The sequence below is a fragment of the Manacus candei genome, unplaced genomic scaffold (assembly GCF_025592945.1).
Source record: "Manacus candei isolate 608988 ecotype Guabito, Panama unplaced genomic scaffold, ASM2559294v1 h1tg000151l, whole genome shotgun sequence".
NCBI lineage: Eukaryota > Metazoa > Chordata > Aves > Passeriformes > Pipridae > Manacus > Manacus candei.
In genome coordinates, this window is record NW_026138199.1 from 1,278,773 (window position 1) to 1,298,843 (window position 20,071).

Below are 20,071 nucleotides of genomic sequence, written 5' to 3' on the forward strand. Positions count from 1 at the left end.
CTCCGTCCCGCTTCTCCCCCGCCCAGGTGCCCCGGAGCGCGCCGGTGCCCGGCCGAGGATGCTGCCCGCCGCCGCTCGCCCCGGTTCATCTGTTGCTGCCTGAGCCAGCCCGATGGATGCGGCCGCCCCCGCGCCCTGCCCGCCCGCAGCCGCCCCGCTGGCCGCCGAGCCGGGAACCGCTCCGGAGCTCCGCGGCTGGTAAAAACCGAACCAAAACCAAATCCGAACCAAAAAAACACACCCCCGCTTCGGCCGGGGCTGGAGAGGCGGCCGAGGACCATGCAGCGCGTCCCCCGGCTCGGCGCTCCCGGCAGAGCCGCCTCCTAGAGCCGCCGGACTCGGGGCTCCCCCCGCCAGGACCCGAGCGGCTCCTCCTTCCCCTCTCCCCTCCAGCCGGGCAAGGAGCCCGCCTTCGCACTCCTCTCCCTCTCGAGATTTTGGGTTTTTTGTTGTGTGTTTATTTTTTTTTTTTTTGAGTGGAAACCGCCCGTAACTCCGGGGGGGGCTGTAGGGGGACGGCGGGGAGGGGACCATGGAAGAAAAGCTCCAGGCGCATCAGGTGGAGATCGACCCGGATTTCGAGCCGCAGAGCCGGCCCCGCTCTTGCACTTGGCCTCTCCCCCACCCCGACTTGGCGGCGGAGGAGGAGGATGGGGGCGCGGGGGGACCCCCGGCGCTGGCGGCCGGCGGGGACGGAGCCGAGAACGCGGCGGCCCCGGTGGAGCGCAGAGTCGCCGCCGCGCCCCCGCCGCCCCCCGGCGCGGATGTGGGGCAGCTCCGCAAGGCCAAGACCTCCCGGCGCAACGCCTGGGGCAACCTTTCCTACGCCGACCTCATCACCAAAGCCATCGAGAGCTCGCCGGAGAAGCGCCTCACCCTCTCGCAAATCTACGACTGGATGGTGCGATACGTTCCCTACTTTAAGGATAAAGGAGACAGCAACAGCTCCGCCGGCTGGAAGGTACCTCACCCCCTGACCCCAACCCCAGCGCAACTTTGCCCCTCTCCCGAAGGTGTGCCAGAGCTTGGAGGCTTCTCCTGGGGCAGCCGGAGCTTGGCTCTGGTTGGGCGATCTGGGGGATCCCCGCTGTCCTCACGGTTGGGGAGATAAGGGCTCGGACAAGTTTTGGGGAGAGCCGGTGCCTCGTGGTGTTGCGTGTTAGAACCGGGGTGAGCTCGTCCCCGTGTCACCCGCCAGGCTCGAGCTGAGCGCCGGAGCGGTGCCACCGTCCTCCCGGGGGTCGGGGATGGCGACGGGCAGCGGAGTCGTGGCCACCGTCCTCCCGGGGGTCGGGGATGGCGACGGGCAGCGGAGTCGTGGCCACCGTCCTCCCGGGGGTCGGGGATGGCGACGGGCAGCGGGGTCGTGGCCGGCTCTCCCAGGTGTCCAAGCACCGGGGTGCGGTGAATGACAACCCCACGTCACGGCTCTCCTGTCCCTGCCGTGCCAGGTCCCGCGTGCCGGTGGCGTGCCCGGGAGCACAGCCGGAGGGAGGGCTGTCCCCGAACAGGTGTCTCCGGGCTGGCTTGTACCCAGTGCGTCCTCCCGCCTCAGCCCCCGCCTTCCCCGGGGCTGCGTCCCCCTCCCGGGGGGGACCGTGCAGGCAGCACACGGTCCCCTCAGCTCCAAGCTGGCATTCCCCGGCTCCGATCCCGGCTGGCACTGTGGGCTCGTTAGGATTCCCTAGCAGGGACAATATTCCCATCTTGCTTGGTGGGAGCTGGGGATCCCTGGTACCGGCAAGGGCACGGGGAGCGCTGGGTCTGGGGGTCAGCCTGGCCCCTGCCCCCCCGGCTGGTGCTGCGCTGGGAAGGGGGAAGAGATCGGCTGTGTCCAGATGGTGTCAGTAAAAAGGAGTCGGTTTCTCTTAAGTCCTCCCCTAAGCCCTGTCACCTCCAGTGTGATTAGTGTGTGAGGAGGCTCCGGGGGCTCTTACACCAGCCTGCGGTCCTGGCACGCGAGTCCTGGCTCCGGACCCGGCCCACCTCAGGGGGTCCTTCTTGGGTGAAAATGGGGCTCTTTTGGGGCAGGAAGGCTGGAATCTGTGGCACCTATATCCAGGCTGTGGGGGCTGATGTTATGTGGAGGCTGGGCACCCACTCGTGATGGGTGGGCAAAGGGCAGCTGGTGTCCCCCTGGTGTGGAGATTGGCCAGGGAAGGGTGTCGGGGCTGTGGAGGTGGCAGGAGGTGGTGGTTGTGTGGTGCCTCTCAAACCTCCACCTGGGGCAAGACCTGCACAGCCCTGGGCACGTACTGGCAGAGAAGGGTCTCCCCAAGACTCACACCTGGTGGGGACAGCAGGGGACATGCACTCATGGGGTCTTGGAGATGTGTCGGGGAGGTGTGTGAAGGCTCTGGACTGGGGCCTGGGAGGGCTGGGATGAGGAGCAAAGGGATTCCCAGGCAGCCACATGGGTCAGTGGGGGCTTCGTGGTGCATGATATGCAAGGGGAGGGCAGGCTCAGGGTCCAGCTGCAAATCCAGGGGCATGTAGAGGGGCTGCTTGCTCAGATGGGCTCACCTGTGTGCACCCTGTGATGGGATGCTCTCTCCTTTCCTGGCCCATCTCCAGGTTGGAGCATGTGCCAGGGCTCTGCCTGGGCTGTGGGCAGGTGGCTCTGCTGCCAGGACTGCACTGCTGTGGGCTGGTTCCCCCATGGAAGCCTCCCTTGCCCTTACAATGGCACTGGGATTTGAACCCCCCAGCTGGGCTGAGCGAAGAGTCCTGCCTGACCTGCCTGCACTCTGGGCTGGCCCGAGTGGGGTGCCCAGGGCAGAGCGGGGTGCCCTGGAGCCTCTCCTGGTGCTACAGGTGCTCAGTCCTCAGCTGGGGATGGTGGTGTGAGGGCTGACAATAGCCCGGAGCGAGAAGCAGAGGCCCCCTTTGTGCAGTAGTTTCATCAGACACCAGCATGTCGGGGTTAAACACCTTCCCGACAGCTCCATATCACTCCTGGCTGTCCCCTGCCCCCCCCAGTGTCCCCTCCCCTGGGTGCCAAGGGAGCACCCAGAGCGCTGGGCAGTTGGTTTTGGGGTAGTGGGCACTGGTGGCTGTTTCAAGCCCTGTAGATGCCGTGTCCCTCCGGCCCGAGGCCAGGGAGAAGCGTGGCAGGGCCACAGCAGTTCATGGCAGAGTCACAGAGAGGTCTCGGCTGCTTCTGTAATGAGCCCCTTTCAGCCTCCTGGAGGGAGCGGGATGGTGGGGGTCTGGGGGCCTGGCCGAGGGCTGCTGCTCTGGCAGGACTTTGTAGAATCATGGAATGGTTTGGGTTGGAAGGGGCTCAAAGCTCATCCCGTTCCACCCCCCTGCCACAGGCAGAGACGCCTTCCACTAGCCCAGGCTGCCCAGAGCCGCATCCAACCTGGCCTTGGACACTTCAAACCCTACTCTTGACTTTTCCAAAACCTTTCTGCCCTGCTCTGGCACTGGGAGGACCTTCACAGCCATACCCCTTCCTGCATCCAGCTGGTGGTGGGGATGCTGAACCCACACCTGGCCACGGTGTCCCATGTGTCCCTCAGGAGTGTGTGCCCCAGGCTGGCTGTTGTCTCTCAGATGGGCAGCATGCTGGCACGGGGTGTGTTTTGGGGTCAGACCTCTCCTCTGCCAGGCTGTGCTTTGCATGACATGGTTTCATAGTCAGAGACTCATGGAATGGTTTGGGTTGGAAGGGATCCTAAAGACCATCTCGTTCCACCCCCTGCCACGAGCAAGCAGGGACACCTTCCACTATCCCAGGTTGCTCCAAGCCCCATCTGACACTTCTAGGGATGGAGCAGCCACATCACTCATGGTGAACTCATGAAACCGAGGCACAGCACCCAAACCCCTCAGCTGTGCCCAGTGTTGGGACCAGGACCCCGCTGGGTGTGATGGAGAAAGTGTGGGGGGGCTCTGGCTGCTGCCCCCCGGGATGTGCATCCCCCCTGCCCCCGTGCTGCAGGGGCTGAGCCGGCGTGTCAGGCTTGTGCACCGGGAGCTGCTGCTGCTGCTTCCCGATGCAGGGCAGCGGGTGCCTGCTGACTGACAGTTCTGCTTAATTAGGGAGTTGTTATTTTATCAATTCCAAAGCGCTTGAAGTTTTCTGCTCCAGCTCACGCTTCCCTCTCGTTAATGGGAAACCAACACCCTCCGTCAGAAAGGCAGCGGCACTGATGCATTTTAAAGGGTTCTGCTTGCTCCGGTTTGACATCCAAAATATAACAATCAAGCCATCAGCTGGTGGATGCCTGTTTGATGCGGCTCTGACAGCACTGAAAACCTTAATTTCCTAGCCCTCCCTCCTCCTCCTCCTCCTCCTTGCCGGGTCGGCTGAGCACGGGGGGCCGGGGCTGCCAGGGGCTGCCAGGGGCTGCCAGGGGCTGCCAGGGGCTGGGGGCCCACGGGAGTGCTGTGTGCTCGGGGCTGGGGGCTGCCATGCAGAGACACCCCCCACCGAGTGCCACCGTCTTCTTGCAGGGCATGATGGAAATGAATTAGGGAGAAAAAGGTGTGGAAATGGTGTTTGGGTGAGAGTGTGGCCCATTGCTGCTCAAGGATTTGGGGGGTTTGGGGACCAGGGTGCTTTCCCTCCCTGCTGCACGTGGGGACCCCTGAGCTGTGGCCACGGGAGCAGAGCTTGGCTGGGCACCCCAAGGGCATCCTCCAGGGGAGCAGCTCCTGGCTCTGTGGCTCTGCCACTGGTGCCACCCCCTGCCCCAGCCCCGGCCCTTGCCCTCTTGGATGGGGACAGTGCCTCTGGAGCCTTGCCCAGTGCAGCTGGAGAGGCTCCAACCCAGCACCTGGAGCGATGGGGACGACTTTCCCCTCATGGAAGGCAGTCAGGGTGCCAGTGAGGGCGGGGGTGCTGCCATGGGGGTGGCACAGGGATGAAGAGGGGCCTCACGGGGGGGATGGGGTGACCGGTCTCTGGGGTGCACAGCTCCTGTTTGTGCTGGGATGAGCCCTGGGGGTGCCCCCGGCTCAGGGGGCTCTGTGGGGGCACGGCCCCGGGACCTCGGCTGAGTGGGGGCTGCCCGGTGGGGGCTCCCGTTGGGGTGGTTTGGCTCAGCTCGGCTCAGTCACGGATCCCATCCTCTCCATATATGGAGATTTTTCCAGCAGCACGGAGAGCCTGATGCTCCCCAGAGAGCTGCCCAGGGCCGGGAGCAGAGGGGCTGGGAGCGTCCGGTCATCCTGGGGACCACCCAGGGCCGGGAGGAACTGCGGCTCCTTCACCTCAGGGACCCCCATCATTCCCAACAGCTCCTGGATAAGCCGCCCTGGCTCTCTGGTCCCCACAGGTGCAACACCCCTGGGATCCCCTCATGTGAGGGGACCCCTCTGACCCTTTCCTACAGCACAGGCAGGGTCCCCCCAGATGCTGGGCTGGGGTCCCTGACCCTTCAGCACCCCAGGCCTGGAGCGGGTGTCTCCTGCCTGTCCCTGGCTTCTCACAGGGATGGGGGAGCCCACTGGCATCCCCCTGAGCTGCCCTGACGCGCTGCAGCACTGCCGGCGGCGTGGCCGGGAGGAATCCCCTTTCCTCCTTCCCACCTCATTTTTCTCTCTCCTTTTGGAGGTTTTCATCTTCTAATATTTTTTCCCCCTCTCTCCCTTCTTCTGGAATCGCTTCTCATGCAGCGCTAACTGCTGAAGTAACACAAACCTGCTAAATGGTCCAGCTTTATGATAGCATAAAAATGATACTACAGCAGCGAGTGGGGCTTTATTAAACCCCAGGGAAAGGCTCCAAATGAACAGCTTGCTCTGCTCTTAGCTTCCCCCCTACTCTCCCCCTTTATTTTTAATAACCACTGGAATATAAACTACAGTTAAGATCCCGTGGACTAGAAGAGCGCTCGCAGCCCAGCGTTCTCTCCATCCATCCCCCCGTGGATCCCTGTGTGCATCCCTCCCTCTGCTTCCCGGTGCTGGGATGAGAGGACCAGCATCCTGGCCTAGAAAATGAATTTTATAATTAAAAAGCCTTGTAAATATTTTTCTAGGGAGGCTGTTCTCCCAGTCAGGCCAGACGTGTTGTGGGAGTGAGCTCGAGCTCCTTGGCCAGGCTTCCCATCCCAGTGGGACCCTCACTGGGATGCTGCTGGCAGTGGGAGGTCCCCTGGGCGTAGGGAATGTGGTTGGACACCAGTCAGCCCTGTGTCCTCACACGGGGACCCCACAGGAAGGGGATGAATCTCCCTTTCCCAGTGCACCAACGAGTTCTGGGCACGGTTGGACCTCCATCCCCAGGCTGCCTGGGGTTCATCCCAAGCCCCACATCCATGCCCTTGGATGTTCCATGGGGATGCTCTGGAGCTGGGTCTGGATCTCCCCTTGCCCTGCCACCCCCCTGCACCCCAGCCCTGCCTGCGGGGAGGCAGCTGCCTGCCCCTGACCCCCCAGTGGGGTCCCTGCTCCTCGCTCCCATTACTTTTAATTAGCCTGACACTTCCTGTCGGCTCCCACCGAAGGTGCCTGATTAGAGCCGAGGTGAAAGGCACTTTGGGTTATGGAAGGACACGGGAGGCTCGCCTGTCTGCCGCTCAGGCTCATTTTGGACAGCATCTGTTCATTATTATGTGGTGCCTTGGCCGGGTGCCAGCCCAGGAGAACTGAAAGCCCCGGCACAAAGCTCGCTTTCACCCGCCGCGGGGAGGAGGAGGCACCCGACGCTGGGGGGGACACGGGGACCCCCAAAGCAGGCTGGTCCCTTCCCTCCCAGCAGGGCTACTCCAGCGTCCTGGGGCATCCTGAGCTGCTGCCTGCTATGGGTCTGTGTGGCTATGGGTCTGCTATGGGTGTTGGAGAATCACAGAGTCACAGACTGGCTGGGGTTGGAAGGGACCTTGAAGATTGTCTTGTTGCAACCCCCTGCCATGGGCACGGACACCTTCCACTAGCAGGTGTCCATTCCCCAAAACTGCTGCTGTCCTGTGGGCAAAACCCCAGGGGTTTGCAGCAGGATGGGGTGATAGTGGGTTCTTCGTCCTGGTGCTTACTTTGTCAGCAAGGAACTCATCCTTCCCCTCCCCACCGCTCCTGTGCCACCCTGTGCATCTCTCCATGCCAGTCAGGGCTTGACAGCAGGGAGGCTCTTGGGCTTTGCTGCTGGGGTTGGTGACACTTTGTATGCACCCAGCCAGGGATGCCAGGATGGGCAGTGGTGCAGCCCAGCTTGCTGCTCCCCTGGGGCCATGGGGCCAAGGAGGTTGCCCAGACAGCCCTGGATGCTGGCAGTGGGGTGGCTCCCCCCCGGCTCCCCTGGTGCAGGCAGACCCCTGCCTGTGCCTGCCCACAGCGATGCTGCTGGGCACCCACTGCCTGTGCCCACACGTCTCCATTGGCACGTGTTCCCTCGCCCTCCTGTGCGTGTGTCCGGGGTGTGCCAGGCTCCCCACACACGCTCAGCCCACGCCCCACACTCGGATCTGCATCGGGGTGCAAGGGCAGCGTGGGAAGGACCCTCAGACACACCTCGTACCGAGCACTGCACCCACTCCTGGGAGCGTGGGCTGGTGGCAGTGTCCCCCTGTCCTCGGGGACACAACATGTCCTTGGGGACACAACATGACCACGCTGTGGGCAGTGGGTGCTTTTGAAGACGTGCCCGTGGCTGGGTGGGTGGATGGGGTGGGGAGCCCAAGCCGGGGGTGCTGAGCAGCCAACCTTGGATTTACTTGGGAAGGGGGACAAAACAAAAAAAACACCAACCCCAAAACCCCTGCAAAAAAAAAAAAAAAAAAACCACAAAAAACAAACGAAGAGATAAAAAAAAGGCAACACCACCACGGAGGAGAAGAAAGGCGAGGGTTGTTCGCAGCCGCCGCCGCCTGGCGCGGTGCCAGCCCGGGGACGCTCCGGAGCAGACATGCCAAGCTGTAATTGCAGACAGGCTCATTTCGGGAGACGAGACGGTTATTTTTAACTTGCGTTAAGGTAATGCACTGATCTCCTGCCTGTGGGTTCAAAAGTTCAACACCCCGCCCCGCCCCAAAACCCCCTCTGCTCCCCCACCCCACGCAGGTACCCCCGGCGGGGCTGTGGGTGTTCCCCCTGGGAAGCACATCCCAGTGCCCACGGCCCCCATGGCTGGGCAGCCTGGCACTGCCAACACCCTTGCCCTCCTCATGGCAGCCACGGTGTCTCCCGGGGAGTCTGGCTCATCTCCTGTGGGACTGGGAGGAGGCTGCAGCCAGGCCAGCCCTGGGGTGTGGAGGAGACGTGTCTGGGGGGCCGTGCCAGCCGAGGTCCCCGAGGAATGTGCTAGGGATGGTGCTGCGTGCCAGGGTGCCAGGTCCTGCTTGGAGCCCGCTGGGAAAGCCTTGCACTGCTCTCGGTGGTGGCACTGCCTACTCTCCAGGTCCCCGAGCACTTTCCAGTCACAGCCCCATGCGCTGGTGACTGTGCTGCCCCGGGGATCACTGGCACCTCCTCCGGCAGCCAGGCTGGCAGGGCAGGGTGAGGGTGGCAGGACATGGGTTCCTCGGCCTGGACAGGGTTCCTCCCTGCAGGAGGGCTGAGCCCCTGGGCCACCCGTCTGTCTGGAGCAGACCCCAAGCCTGATGCTTCCAGTGCCATTTGGTGCTCCATGCTGGGTATATATGGCCACCTCAGCACTGGTTTTTTATTTAAAAGATACTGCGCAGTGCCAGGAGGGCCTGTGTGCCCTCGGCTCCTCCAGGAGCAGCTTTGCTACCCTGGGATAGGATGTCAAGTGGTGCCAAGCTGGGGAGGCTGGGGATGGGATGGCACCTGCTCCCCACCCCTCTGCCCAAACCATCCGAAGGGAAAGTGGAGCAGAAACGCCCCAAAACGTGTCAGGTTTGGATCTGCAGTAGCCGTGATTAATCCTTTCCCTCCCCACCAGCCTCCCCCAGGATTCAGCAGCTGGGAGCCGGCGGGCAGGAGGCCCTTTGTGCTCCCGAGCAGGAGCAGCGTGGCCGGGCCCTGTCCCCAAACGCCCTCTCGCCCGGGTTCTGGCGTCAGCGCTTTGCCAGCCGGCCGGGAACTCCCCGCGTGGCTGAGATGGCTTTTGTGCTCGGCTGGGACCGGCAGCTGCAGGTGCTGGGATCGGCATTCCCCTCCCGGGGATGGAGCTGCTCTCGGCAGCAGCGCTGAGCTCCGGGTTTGAGGGGAGCCACGGGGGGCTGAGACCTTCTAACCGTGCTTTGTGCATTTTGCTGCTCGCCCGGGCTCGTCGCTGAGTGCGGTGGCAGCACAGCCACTGCCGGAGCCGATAAATGAGGGAGAGAAGCCCGTCTGAGTCGGGGGGAGTTGTGGGGCTGTTGACAGAATGAGTTCAGTGGGGATGGCACAGCAGGAGCTGTGGGGAGCCTGGCACGGCCTGAGCTGCAGAGAGCCTGGCCAGGTTATTCCCACACTGAGACCCTGGCCAGGTTATTCCCACACTGAGACCCTGGCCAGGTTATTCCCACACTGAGACCCTGGCCCAGCCGGGGGCATTTCCCAGCCCAGCAGGGCAGCTCTGCGGGGGGACGTGGCCGTGTGCTTTGCCTTGCGGATCCAGAGGGTGGGAAGGGCTGCCTGGCATCCCCCGCGCAGGGATAGGGAACGGAGGGGTGGGGCGGGCACCACTGGCTCCGTACTGGTATCGATCCCTGCTGGGGGGAGTGGGCACCGTGTCACGGCAGATGAGGTTCGGAGCATCCCCGGAGCCTGCCCGGCCCCTCGGGTGTGTTTGGTGGCGCGGGGTCGGAAACACCCACCGTGATCTGTAAGGATGGGAGAGACGGGCAGACCAGGACTGGGACTGTGCTTAGGACCACACTCAGGACCACGCTTTGACCACCTTTAGCAGGGGGTCCATTGGCTCCTTCCTGCTGTGGTTGCAGGGCACCGGGAGCCATCCCATCCTGCGGCACAGCCGGATGGAGCTCTGACGGCTGCTGGGGGTGGGTTTCAGCAGGATGAAGGTGGGCAAATCCTCGGCTCTGCCCGGCCACACCCCCAGGTTCAGGTAGCCGGGACAGCGGCCATCCCCTCCTGCCTGCCTCCTGCCTGCCTCCTGCCTGCATCCTGCCCGGCCAGCAGCCGCTCTCACCTCCTGTCCCAGGTGGAACGTGTGTATGGGATGCAGGGAAGGAATTCACAAGCTCGTGAAGCGACAGGCTCATAAATTTCAGCTTTTTTTTTCGAGACTGTCAAACCTATGCCTGTCCCAGGGATGTAAGACAGCATTTTATTGCTGCCTGCTTGATGGTTGTTCCCTTCTCCTCCGTGGCTGTGATTTATCTCTGCACTTTGCGCTGATTGGATTAGAAGTTTAAATGCTAAGGGTGCATAACAATATATTTTTCTTATTAATATTAAAAAATCATTATTGGATTTTTTATAGTTCTGTTTTGAATTGAATCCCCTTGCTTGATTTATTCTCTCTCCCAGAGTAGAATTTAATGCTAATAGGAACAATCATTGCTTTGTTTTGAATCTTTGACTGTTTGGAAAACTTTCCCTGCAATGGGAAATTACGGCGTTATTAAGAGTCCATTAAAAGAGGGTTTGCCCATTCCTGGCTATTACCTGCGAGCTGGAGGGAAAACAAAAAGCCAAGGCAAGGAGTCTCTTTCCCAGGGTTTGTGCTTGTTCCCTTCCCGAGGTGTGACTCAGTTATGGTGCTGGTTGTCACAACCAGCTCTGTTCTGTCGCGGGGATTAACGGAGGGCCCCGTTGGGTCGGTGCTGGGTGCTGAAGGTGTGTGTGGCAGTGGAGTTCACAGGTGAAAGACAGGAGCTGGTGGGGGACTGGGAGTGGCTCCTCTTCCCCCTGGATTTCGTAATTTTCAGGCACATACGGGAAGCAGGAGAGCAGCCTGAAAAAATCTGATGTCTTTGGCAGTGTGTCCCCGGGGATGTGGGTGTCAGACAGAGGGATGGAGGGTGCTGATTTACTCCCTGTGACACCCTTCGTCCTGCTGTGGATTTTAAACCCTCTGCCCCCACGAGGGGACCAGCCAGTGCCCACCCAGCCCTGGGACCCACTATGTCCTTGTGGCTGTGCCCGCTGTGCCTTGTGTTCTGGCAGCTGCTGGATGGAACACAAGGCATAACGCTGGGCAGAGCCCCGTGGGCAGCCCTGAGGAGCAGGGCCAGGCAAGTGGGACGGGGCAGGGGCTGGGGACACCATGCCAGGCAGCTGGAGACGTGCCTGGGCTGCAGCAGGGAGCTGTGCCAGGCTTGGCAGGGCTGGCAGGGCAGCACAGCCTGCCTGGGCACAGCAGGGCAGGCCTGGGCACCACGGCCCTGGAGCGCTGGGGGAGCCAAGGGTGGGGTGTGGGGTGTGGGGGGCACGGGTGGGAGTGGCAGGAATGTCGGCCCCGGGCACGCAGGAACCTCCCTGCAGTGCTGTGCTGTGCCAGACCACTACCCTGCACCCCAAAACCCGCTCCTGGCACCCTGTGCTCTGCTCCCCAAAGCCTGCACCCCAAATCCTGCACCTCAAAACCTGCACTCGGCACCTCATGCCTTGCACCCCACACTCTGCTTCCCAAACTCTGCACTCTGCACCCCAGGACTTGCATCCTGCACCTCTCATTGTGCTCCCCAAAGCCTGCACCCCAAATCCTGAACCCTGCAGCCTGTGCCTTGCACCCCTCACTCTGCTCCCCAAACCCTGCACTGTGCACCCCAGAACCTGCACTCTCCACCCTTTACCCTGCCTTGTGCTCCCCAAACTGTGCTCCCTGCACCCGACACTCACACTCTGCACCCCAAAACTTGCACACTGTTCTCTGCATCCTGCACCCCAAAACCTGCAGCCCAAAGCCTGCAGCCTGCACCCCACCCGCCCAGACCCCCACCATCCTGCACCCACTCCCCCAGTGCACCCCGGACCCTGAACCTGCATTCTGGGAAACCCACCTGTGCTTGCCAGAGACCCCGAGCTGTGCCCACCGCCCTCTGCCCTGAGCATCATGTCCTGGGTGAGCTCTGCCCCTTGGAGTCGAGATGGGGCACTGCCGCCTGCCCAGAGGTGGGATTCCCAGTTGGCCCAGTGCACTCTGAGCACTGGGATACTTGCTCTTGCTGGGACTCTGTGCCAATGCCCACGAGCCCCAGTGTGCTCAGCTCTGCCTCCTGACCCCCCCGTGCTCTGTGGGTTATGGGGTGTCGCTGGGGGGCACCCCTGCCCCCCCCGGCCCCATGGCACACCAGCACCAGCCGTTGGGATGCCACACCAGGTGGGTCTGGGGGTACAGTGCCGTTCCTTCCTGGGTAGGGTGGGGATCCCCAGCTTCCCAGCAACGTGTCCTCAGGTGTCCTCCCACGTGCCAGGACCTCCTGGCTGAGGTTTCCCGCTGCCCATTCCAGGCCAGGCAGTGCTGGGATCCCAGCAGGATCCGCTCACCCCCTGTGCAGATTTTTTGGCTGAGCCTCTCTTGTTTTCCCTCCGTCCTGGAGCCTGAGCCAGCCACGCAATGGGAGGCTCCTGCCAGTCCCCGTGTCAGTGGTGAGGCCAGAGGGCTTTGAGGGGGGGACCTGGTGGGGAGGAACACGGGGTTACCCCAGGGATGCACGGTAGGGTTGGGGCAGGTACCTCTGTGCCCATCCCTGAGGGGCAGGGACACCTCTCCATGCCCATGTGGGGCTCAGAGGGGCAACCCCACAGCTGGGGATTGGGGAGTGAGGTGGGGAGATGTTGGGTCCAGTGCTGTGGGAAAGCTGGGGTGCAGTGCTGGGAGATTTGGGGTGTGGACTGTGCAGTGTGGGGTGCAGGGCTGGGAAGTGGGGGGTCCTGCAGCTGCCACAAAGCAGCAAAGGGAGACACAGGGCTTGCAGGGGCCCCAAAGCTCCCAGTTTAGCCAGCAAGGTACCCAGCTGCAAGGGTCTGAGTCAGAGACCCCAGCCAAGATGCACGGGTGGCTCCTCAGCCAGGGACAGGATGCCTGGGGTCCCCTCCTGCCTCACTGAGGCAGCCCCATGGTGGCACAGCCCCAGGGAGGCAGGACCAGTGATGGTCCTTGGGACCCCTCTCCCTGCCCCCAGCCCTCCCCACAGCCTCAGTCCTGCTCCTGCCTGCAGAGAGGGAGCAGAACCGGGGGCTCCTGCAATTATCCTCCTGCCCTGAATAATTCATGGCAGCAGACTCCAGCAGAGCCTCTCCCTGCCCTGCTCCCAGCAGCCACCCCCCAGCACCGCCTGGCTTTGGGGGGGCCAGGAAAGGGGGGTCCGGGCCGGCTGGAGCAGTGGGGTGGGACAGAGGGGGGTCTGTCACCTGTGATCTGCTGCCAGGATTGGGGGCGACATAGGCAGGGCATGGGGGAGTGGGTACCCCCGGGACCATCACTGCCTTCCACTGCCTCCCCCCTGTGCCTCAGTTTCCCCCTTGTCACGGTGCTGGGGATGCTGGAGGGAGCTGGATCGACACGTAGGTGGTTTTGCTGCCTGGCTCAGGACTCCCTACCTTTTAGGGGAGGGTCTCTGCACAAACTCACAGCCCCCCAGCCCCTCCAGCCATTCCTGCAGAGCTGGATTTACCCCAGGAGGGGCCAAGCCCCCATCCAGCTGGGATGTGGCTGCGGGGCCGGGAGCAGCGAGGGGTTAAACGCACTAAAGCCGGTGTGAAACTTTTGGCGGAGGAGCCGCAGGCAGAAAGTGCATTTGTAGCCGCAAGTGGCTGCCTTGAAGACGATCCAGATTTGTCTGGGAGCCGTCTGCTGCTAAAACCCTTTGATCCACTTACTTCTCCCCGGGGAGCTCCCTGCAGCTCTGGTGCTAATGCCCCCGTGGCGACAGGGGCTGAGCTGCCAGACGGATGCAGGGGAGACCCCCCTCCCGCTGCCAGGGAAGGGAACAGCCGCAGAGAAACGAGGGGCGGCAAAAATAGACGGGATACAGGAGCGGTGCCACCGGGCTTCATCTGTGGGGTGCAGGGGGTGGGAGTGCGTTTGGCTGCAGGGGGGGATGGAAGGAGCATTGCCAGGTGATTGCCAAGATCAGGGCAGAGAGGGATGGTGGTGTCATGGGGAGGGTTTGCACTGTCGGTGGGGGGTTCCCTGCCCTGTGGCCGACTGCTCCAGTGCTCAGTGGGGGGATGTACCTCCGGCAGCCAGACCCACCGGGGATTCTGGGGTGGTGAGGGCTCAGATAATGTCCCTCCTGCCTCCCTGCCAAGCCCCAGAGCAGGATGCAGCCTGCTGTGATTTGGAGGTAGTGGTGCCACATGTGGTTATGGGCATGCTCCTGGGGACACGGTTCCTATTCATCCTCACCCAGTCCAGCCCCAGAGCCCAGGTTTTGGGGCAGGAGGACTGGCCTCGTGCCCGGCTGTGCTCAGGCAGCTGGGGATTGTCCCTTTGTCTGTTTATAACCATTCCAGTGTGTGGGTCACTGGGATCCTTATGCCAATCTGTTGTGCCCAGCCAGGGGCTGTGGGGATGGCTCTTGGGTCCAGGGAAAGTTTGGGTGTGGGGAGCTGGTTTCAAGTCAGTTGGGCAATATTTGCTGGTGGGGAGGTTTTTTCACAAAGGAAAAGCAAATTTGGGTCAAGCAACTCAGATAATGAAATGGCTGAAAGGGGAAGGCAGGAGATGGGCAGGCAGGAGGCAACTCCAGTGGAATAAATGGGATACTGGCTGTTTGGGATTATAGGGATTCCTTTGCTTTTACCATTAAAAAGGTTTAAAGACAGGGAAGCTGAAATCAGTTGCTGTACTGGACCTCAAATGACAGAATCACAGCCTGATTTGGGTTGGAAGGGACCTTAAGGCTCATGTCATTCCACCTGGGCAGGGACACCTTCCACCAGCCCAGGTTGCTCCAAGCCCCATCCAACCTGGCCTTGGACACTCCCAGGGATGGGGCAGCCACAGCTTCTCTGGGCAGCCTGTGCCAGGGCCTCCCCACCCTCACAGGGAAGGATTTCTTCCTAACATCCAATCTAAACCTGCCCTCTGCCAGTTAAATGGAAAATTCCCATTTTGCAGTGGGTGTCAGGAGTGAAGGATGTGTTCAGCTCTCCTGCGTGGGCAGCTCCATGTCCTGCCCTGCCCAGATCCCATCGTGGATGGGTGTCACCCCGGTGGGGATGGGGGTCCCTGGGGGTCCTGGGAGGACAGCAGTGCTGTGCAGCTGGGACAGCATCAGTGATGGGGCTGGCACGGGGCTGAGCCTGGCAAGGGGGGGCATCCACGGGGGCTGTGCCTGCACAGAACTCCCACAGGCGAGTTGTGGATGGACCTGTCAACCACAGGCTGCCAGTCTGTGCCTGGAACAGGATGGGGCTGTGGGCAGGAGAAGGGGGTCAGTGACCTCCTCCCTCCTGGGGGATGGCTCAGGGAGCTGGTGCTCAGGAGGGTACACAGTGTTTTGGGATGGCGTTGCCTCTACCGCTGCCAGCAGCCCTGACCGCCCTGGCAGGGAGGGGAAAGGCCCTCGGGGCGCTGGTGGAGCCGCGGGAGAGGCCAGGGGACGGTCAGCCCGGGAACAGCCGGGGCTGGGGACGGTCACGGCGGGGTCCGGAGTGCTCTCGGAGGGCCGCAGGGGTGGGATGGAGGTGTGAAGGGAGGCGAGCGGGGAGCGAACAAAAGCCGCATTGAGTGACAGAGCGCGGCCGCCAGCGGAGCAGGAGCCCGGCCAGGAAAAACAGGGCCTGGAGCGGGGAGCACATCGTGTCCCTGGCTGGGGCCGCCGGGGCTCGGTACATTCTGTAGCGGAGGGAGCTGGCGCGGGGACGGGCTGGCTCGGCTGCCGCGGCACAGCTGACCCGGGACACGCACGGGGGGCTCCCCCGGCGCTGCCCCGGCGTGGGGGTCATTGGGGTACCGAGCCCCGCGGACCCCGCTCCCACCCCCGAGGGGGTCGGGGGCGCCCCGGCTCTGGGTCGGCGCTGGGGGAGGCGGTGGGCGCTGGGGCCGGGATGCAGGCGGCGAGCGGGCGCCGTGCCCAGGAATTCGGGATGGTTTGCAGGCTGCGCTGCCCGGGCAGCAGCGGCTAATTCAATTAGGGCTCCGTGTCACGAAGCCGGGAGGCCGGCGGCGTGTGGGGGCGGGCGGGGGCCCCACGGGGAGCGGGGTGGTGACCGTCGGAAGGGCTGCCAGAACCCCTGGGGAATCAGCGGGGTGGGGGTGTCCTGACCCCCCCACCTCTGCGAGGAGACCCCCGGGCAGGGGGGCTGTACCCAGGCTGGCACCGCAGGCAGGTGCCCCCAGCCCGGGCACCCCACGGAGCTGCGGGAGGTGTCACCCCCGGGCACTCGGACCCCTCAGGATGGCCTTCCGGGAGGCAGGAGTCGGGAGCAGCTGCTCTCCTTTGAAGAGTGACTTCCCACCTCTTCCACTCCTCCTCCCTGTGCCTTGTCATCCTCTGTCCCCCTCCCCTGCTGCAATCCCCATTCCCTCACCCCCCAGGAACACCCTAAAGGGAATGTCCAGGGGGGCTGTGGATGAGTTCAGACCGCCGGGTGGAGGCTCAGGGCATTGTCTCCTGCAGTCCAGAGCTGGTTTGTTCTGGTGCTCTGGGCACTGGTTCCTTCTGTCCCTTTTTGGACGTTTTGTGACACCCTCCCCCTCCAGGTGCCTTTTTTTGGCAGTTTTATTTCCAAGTGTCTGATTCCTCTGGCTGTCAGACAAGTCCCTGCTGCCAGCCTGGACCCGGAGAGGGTCCTTGGGCCACAGGATGGCTGATCCCACAGCCCAAGGCATCACCGCCGGTTTGTGGGGGGCAGGTTACTGGGGCTATTGCTCCAGAGACACCCACCAGCAGTAAAAACCAGTCCTGAGGATGCTGCAGGGCCTGGTTTGGAGCATCTCAGTCTCCTCTCTGAGGGCAGTGGCCCCATCTCGGGGGGGCTGTGCAGAAGGGGGTGGATCCAGCCCCTCCTCGAGCTCACTGGGACCGGCTGCTCCGGCAGCTCTGGCTGATGTAATTCCTGCCATTACAGGTAAAACTGCTCCACCTCGGGTGGCAAACTCTCCCGAGAGAGGCAGGAGGGGTTGTTGTGTTCCTGTTGCTTTGCAGCAGCCCACAGGGATCCCGCTGCCTCCCCAGGGTGGCTGCCTCCCTCTCCTCCCCCTCCTCCTCGGGCTGCCTGTGCCGGCTGAGTCCTTCCCAGAGCTGTGCCTGGGGAGGCAGAGCCTGCACCACGTGTTCCCCCCCGGCCCTGCCGTGGCTCCCCTGGCTCTTTGTTACCCCTGGTCCTGCTGGTTTTCTGCCTGGGCTGGCAGCATCCCTGCATCCTGCTGCCTGTTGGAAGGGTCCCTGCCTTCCACCACCTGCCTGCTGCCTGCAGCCACTGTGTGTCCAGGGGCAGCCCAGGGACCACTGCAGTGGCTTGGCTGTGGCTTTTCTGCCTCCCTATGTGACCAAATAGCGCTTGGAGAGGGGAACACCCCGACTGGGGCAATGGGGCATCCCCATGGGGAAAGTTTGGGGCATTGGGGAAAATCTTGGGGTGTTCCTGGTGCTTTGGAGTCCTTGGAGGGAAGAGCAGAGACTCTGATTGAGCCAAAGATGACACAGGGGTGCAAAGCTCCCCCTCCCTGGGGTTGGCTCACTGCCAGCCCCCTCACCATGGGCTTATGGTGGGGGGCTGCGGGCAGGGGAACTGCCTGGGCATTGTTCTGGGCAGACCCAGTGTGGGGGAGCAGGGAGCAGAGTGCTCAACCAGAGCCAGGGCACAGCAGCTTCTCTCTCCCTGCTCCACCAGCCCAGCAGAGCAGCCCTGGAGGGGTGACAATGTCCCCAAGGGGCAATTCCCCTCCTTCTCACCTCACCGGTGCCCCAGGGGGATGGCAACGTGAGGGCCAACCTCACTGCCCCCCCGGCACGTGCCACAGGGCAGGAACCCCCTTTGGGTGGCAGGCAGTTGAAGATGAAGCCAGGGAGCATTGCCAGCCCCCCCCCAGCACCCACCTTACCTGCAGGATGTCGCCTGCTGTTTCCCTGGCAACGGCGATGGCATCCCGCACACCTCGGGCAGAGTTTCCCTGCATCCCCTGCGATGTCATCCCTGTTTCCCGGGTAACCCAGCATCCGGGAGCTCTGGCAGGCTGGTAGTGGGGGTCCCCAGCCCACCCCCTGCCTTCTGCTGTGCCCAGCCACGTGCCACCCGAGAGCACCGGGGGAAGGGCTGTGCTGGTGTGGGGGCTCGTGGTGGCCTTGGGTGGTGGGGACAGGCTGACAGGTCCCAGGGATGCTCTTTCCAAGGCAGGGATGGGAAGGTGAGGCACACGGCCCACAGGTTTGGGGGATCAGGCAGCCCTGGCTGTCACAAAGGAGCCCAGCCCATGCTCTGCTCACTGCAGGGGCCTCTGGTCTGCCTGGTGTGGGAGCAATGGGCAGCTCAGGGGTGGGAGGAGAAGCAGGGCTTGGGGACACGGTGCCCACCCTGTGTCCTACCTGGTCCCTGCACAAAGGGATGGGGACTGTGTCTGGGCTTGTGGGCAGACAGTGTTCCCAAGAATAGCCAAGGGATGTTGGGAAGCATCCAGGACACTTGTCCTGGTCACCTTTGAGTGACTGGTCTGGGCAGGAGTTGTTAACCTCCAGGAGGGCCCTGGTGAGGTGTGCTGAGCATCCCAGTCCATGGTGGTGCTGGGCTGTTTGGCTCCAGGTAATGCCCTTCATGCCATGAACCCATCCAGGGGTGAAACACTGGGCAGAAGGTGTCCCCCACGCTCTGTGAACAGCTTTGCTGCTTGTCCCCAACAGCTTTGCTCCATCCCATCCCAGGTGGCAAATCCCCCCATCTCCCAGTGCTCATCTCCAAGAGACCAGATACCCCCTAAGCCCCGTGGCACAAGGGTGAAGTGCTGGATCCCAGGGCAGGGGAGGTCGCTGGCTGGGAGCCCCCAGGATGGTGGCAGTTCCAGGTGCTTTCTCCACCAGTGGATTCAGAGCCTGGAAATTCCCCTGCTGAGGCAGCTCAGCCCTGCCCAGGGAAGGGATTTGGATGAAACCGGAGCCTGCGTAGGCATGGCCGGGATTTCCCCTGGATCCCGTGCTCTGCCCTCTGTGCTGGGCAGGAGCTGAGCGCAGCCAGGGGCTCCTCTGGGGTGTTTTTTGGGAGCCACAGCCTTGCTGGCAGCCAGCCCCTCTCCTGCACAGACCCCCTTGGGAGTATCCCCTCTGGCAGGGGCTCCCTCGCTGTGCCCTGTGCTGCCCACCCCGAGGGGATCCAGCTGCCCCTTCCTGCCGAGCCCCTGGGGCAGAGGGGTGTCCCGGGGGGGCTCCCCTTTTCCAACCCACCAGTAGAGCTGTTCCCACGGGGCGCAGCCTCGTGTGTGTGAGCAAGTGTGTCAGTGTGGGGTGACCCCAGGGGTCCGTGAGGTGGCCCCAGGAGTCTGTGGGGTGATGTGAGGGGTCTGTGGGGTGATGTGAGAGGTCTGTGGGGTGACATGAGGGGTCTGTGGACTGCCCTGTGCCTTGCTCAGCTGTGGGAGTCATAAGCAGAGTTGTGCAGGACACCCAGTGACCCCAAAATGGCCCAGTGGGTGCCTGGGTGCTGCTGGGTGCTGGCGGTGCCTGGGAACATCCCTGCCTGGAGAGTTCTATCTCTGGCCCAGCACATGCAGGGGCACAGGGGGGGCTTCAAGCCCACCCTTGGGCAGGTGCTGAACGCAGGTCTCCCCTCCTTCCCTCCTCCCTCCTCCCTGTGCCATGAGTAAGCCCAGGCTGGCAGGACCCCAGCCCGGAGCTGTGGGGGCAGGGGGGGCACCATGAGCAGGGGCAGAGCAGAAACTCTTGCTCTGGGGGTCAGTGAGTCCCAGCACAGCCGGCAGGGGGGCAGCAGGGGGGTCAGGAGATGGGGGGCATGGGGGGCTGGGAATGGGGGCACTTAAGGGGCTGCTGGGCGTGGGGGACACAGGAGAGGAGAGAGGAGAGCTGGGAACAGGGGGCTGCAGGATGGGATGCAAGGGGTGGTGTGGGCTGTGGTTGAAGGGGAAGGTGCGGGATGGGCACAGGCTGTGCCCCTGAGTGTGTGACTGGGGCTGTGTGTGACACCCCACTGCAGGCTGGGGACATCCTGGGCAGGATCCTGCACAGGGCCTGGGGCTGTTGTTTCAACCCCCCTGGGAAAAGGGAGGTTTTTCCATCTCCCCTCCCAGAGCAGATTTGCCTTTGGCTCC

At 63.0% G+C, this 20,071-nt stretch overlaps 1 protein-coding gene across 1 annotated transcript in view; it reads left to right on the plus strand.

Annotated features, from left to right (window-relative positions):
* The first annotated feature begins 507 nt into the window (after window positions 1-507).
* The window catches only part of FOXO6 (forkhead box O6), a 34,827-nt gene continuing 15,263 nt past the window's right edge, over window positions 508-20,071 (plus strand). Inside the window, exon 1 of the mRNA XM_051772248.1 lies at window positions 508-961. Within this exon, the coding sequence (XP_051628208.1) occupies window positions 533-961 (429 nt within the window). The 5' untranslated portion in view covers window positions 508-532. The remainder of the gene's footprint in view (window positions 962-20,071) is intronic.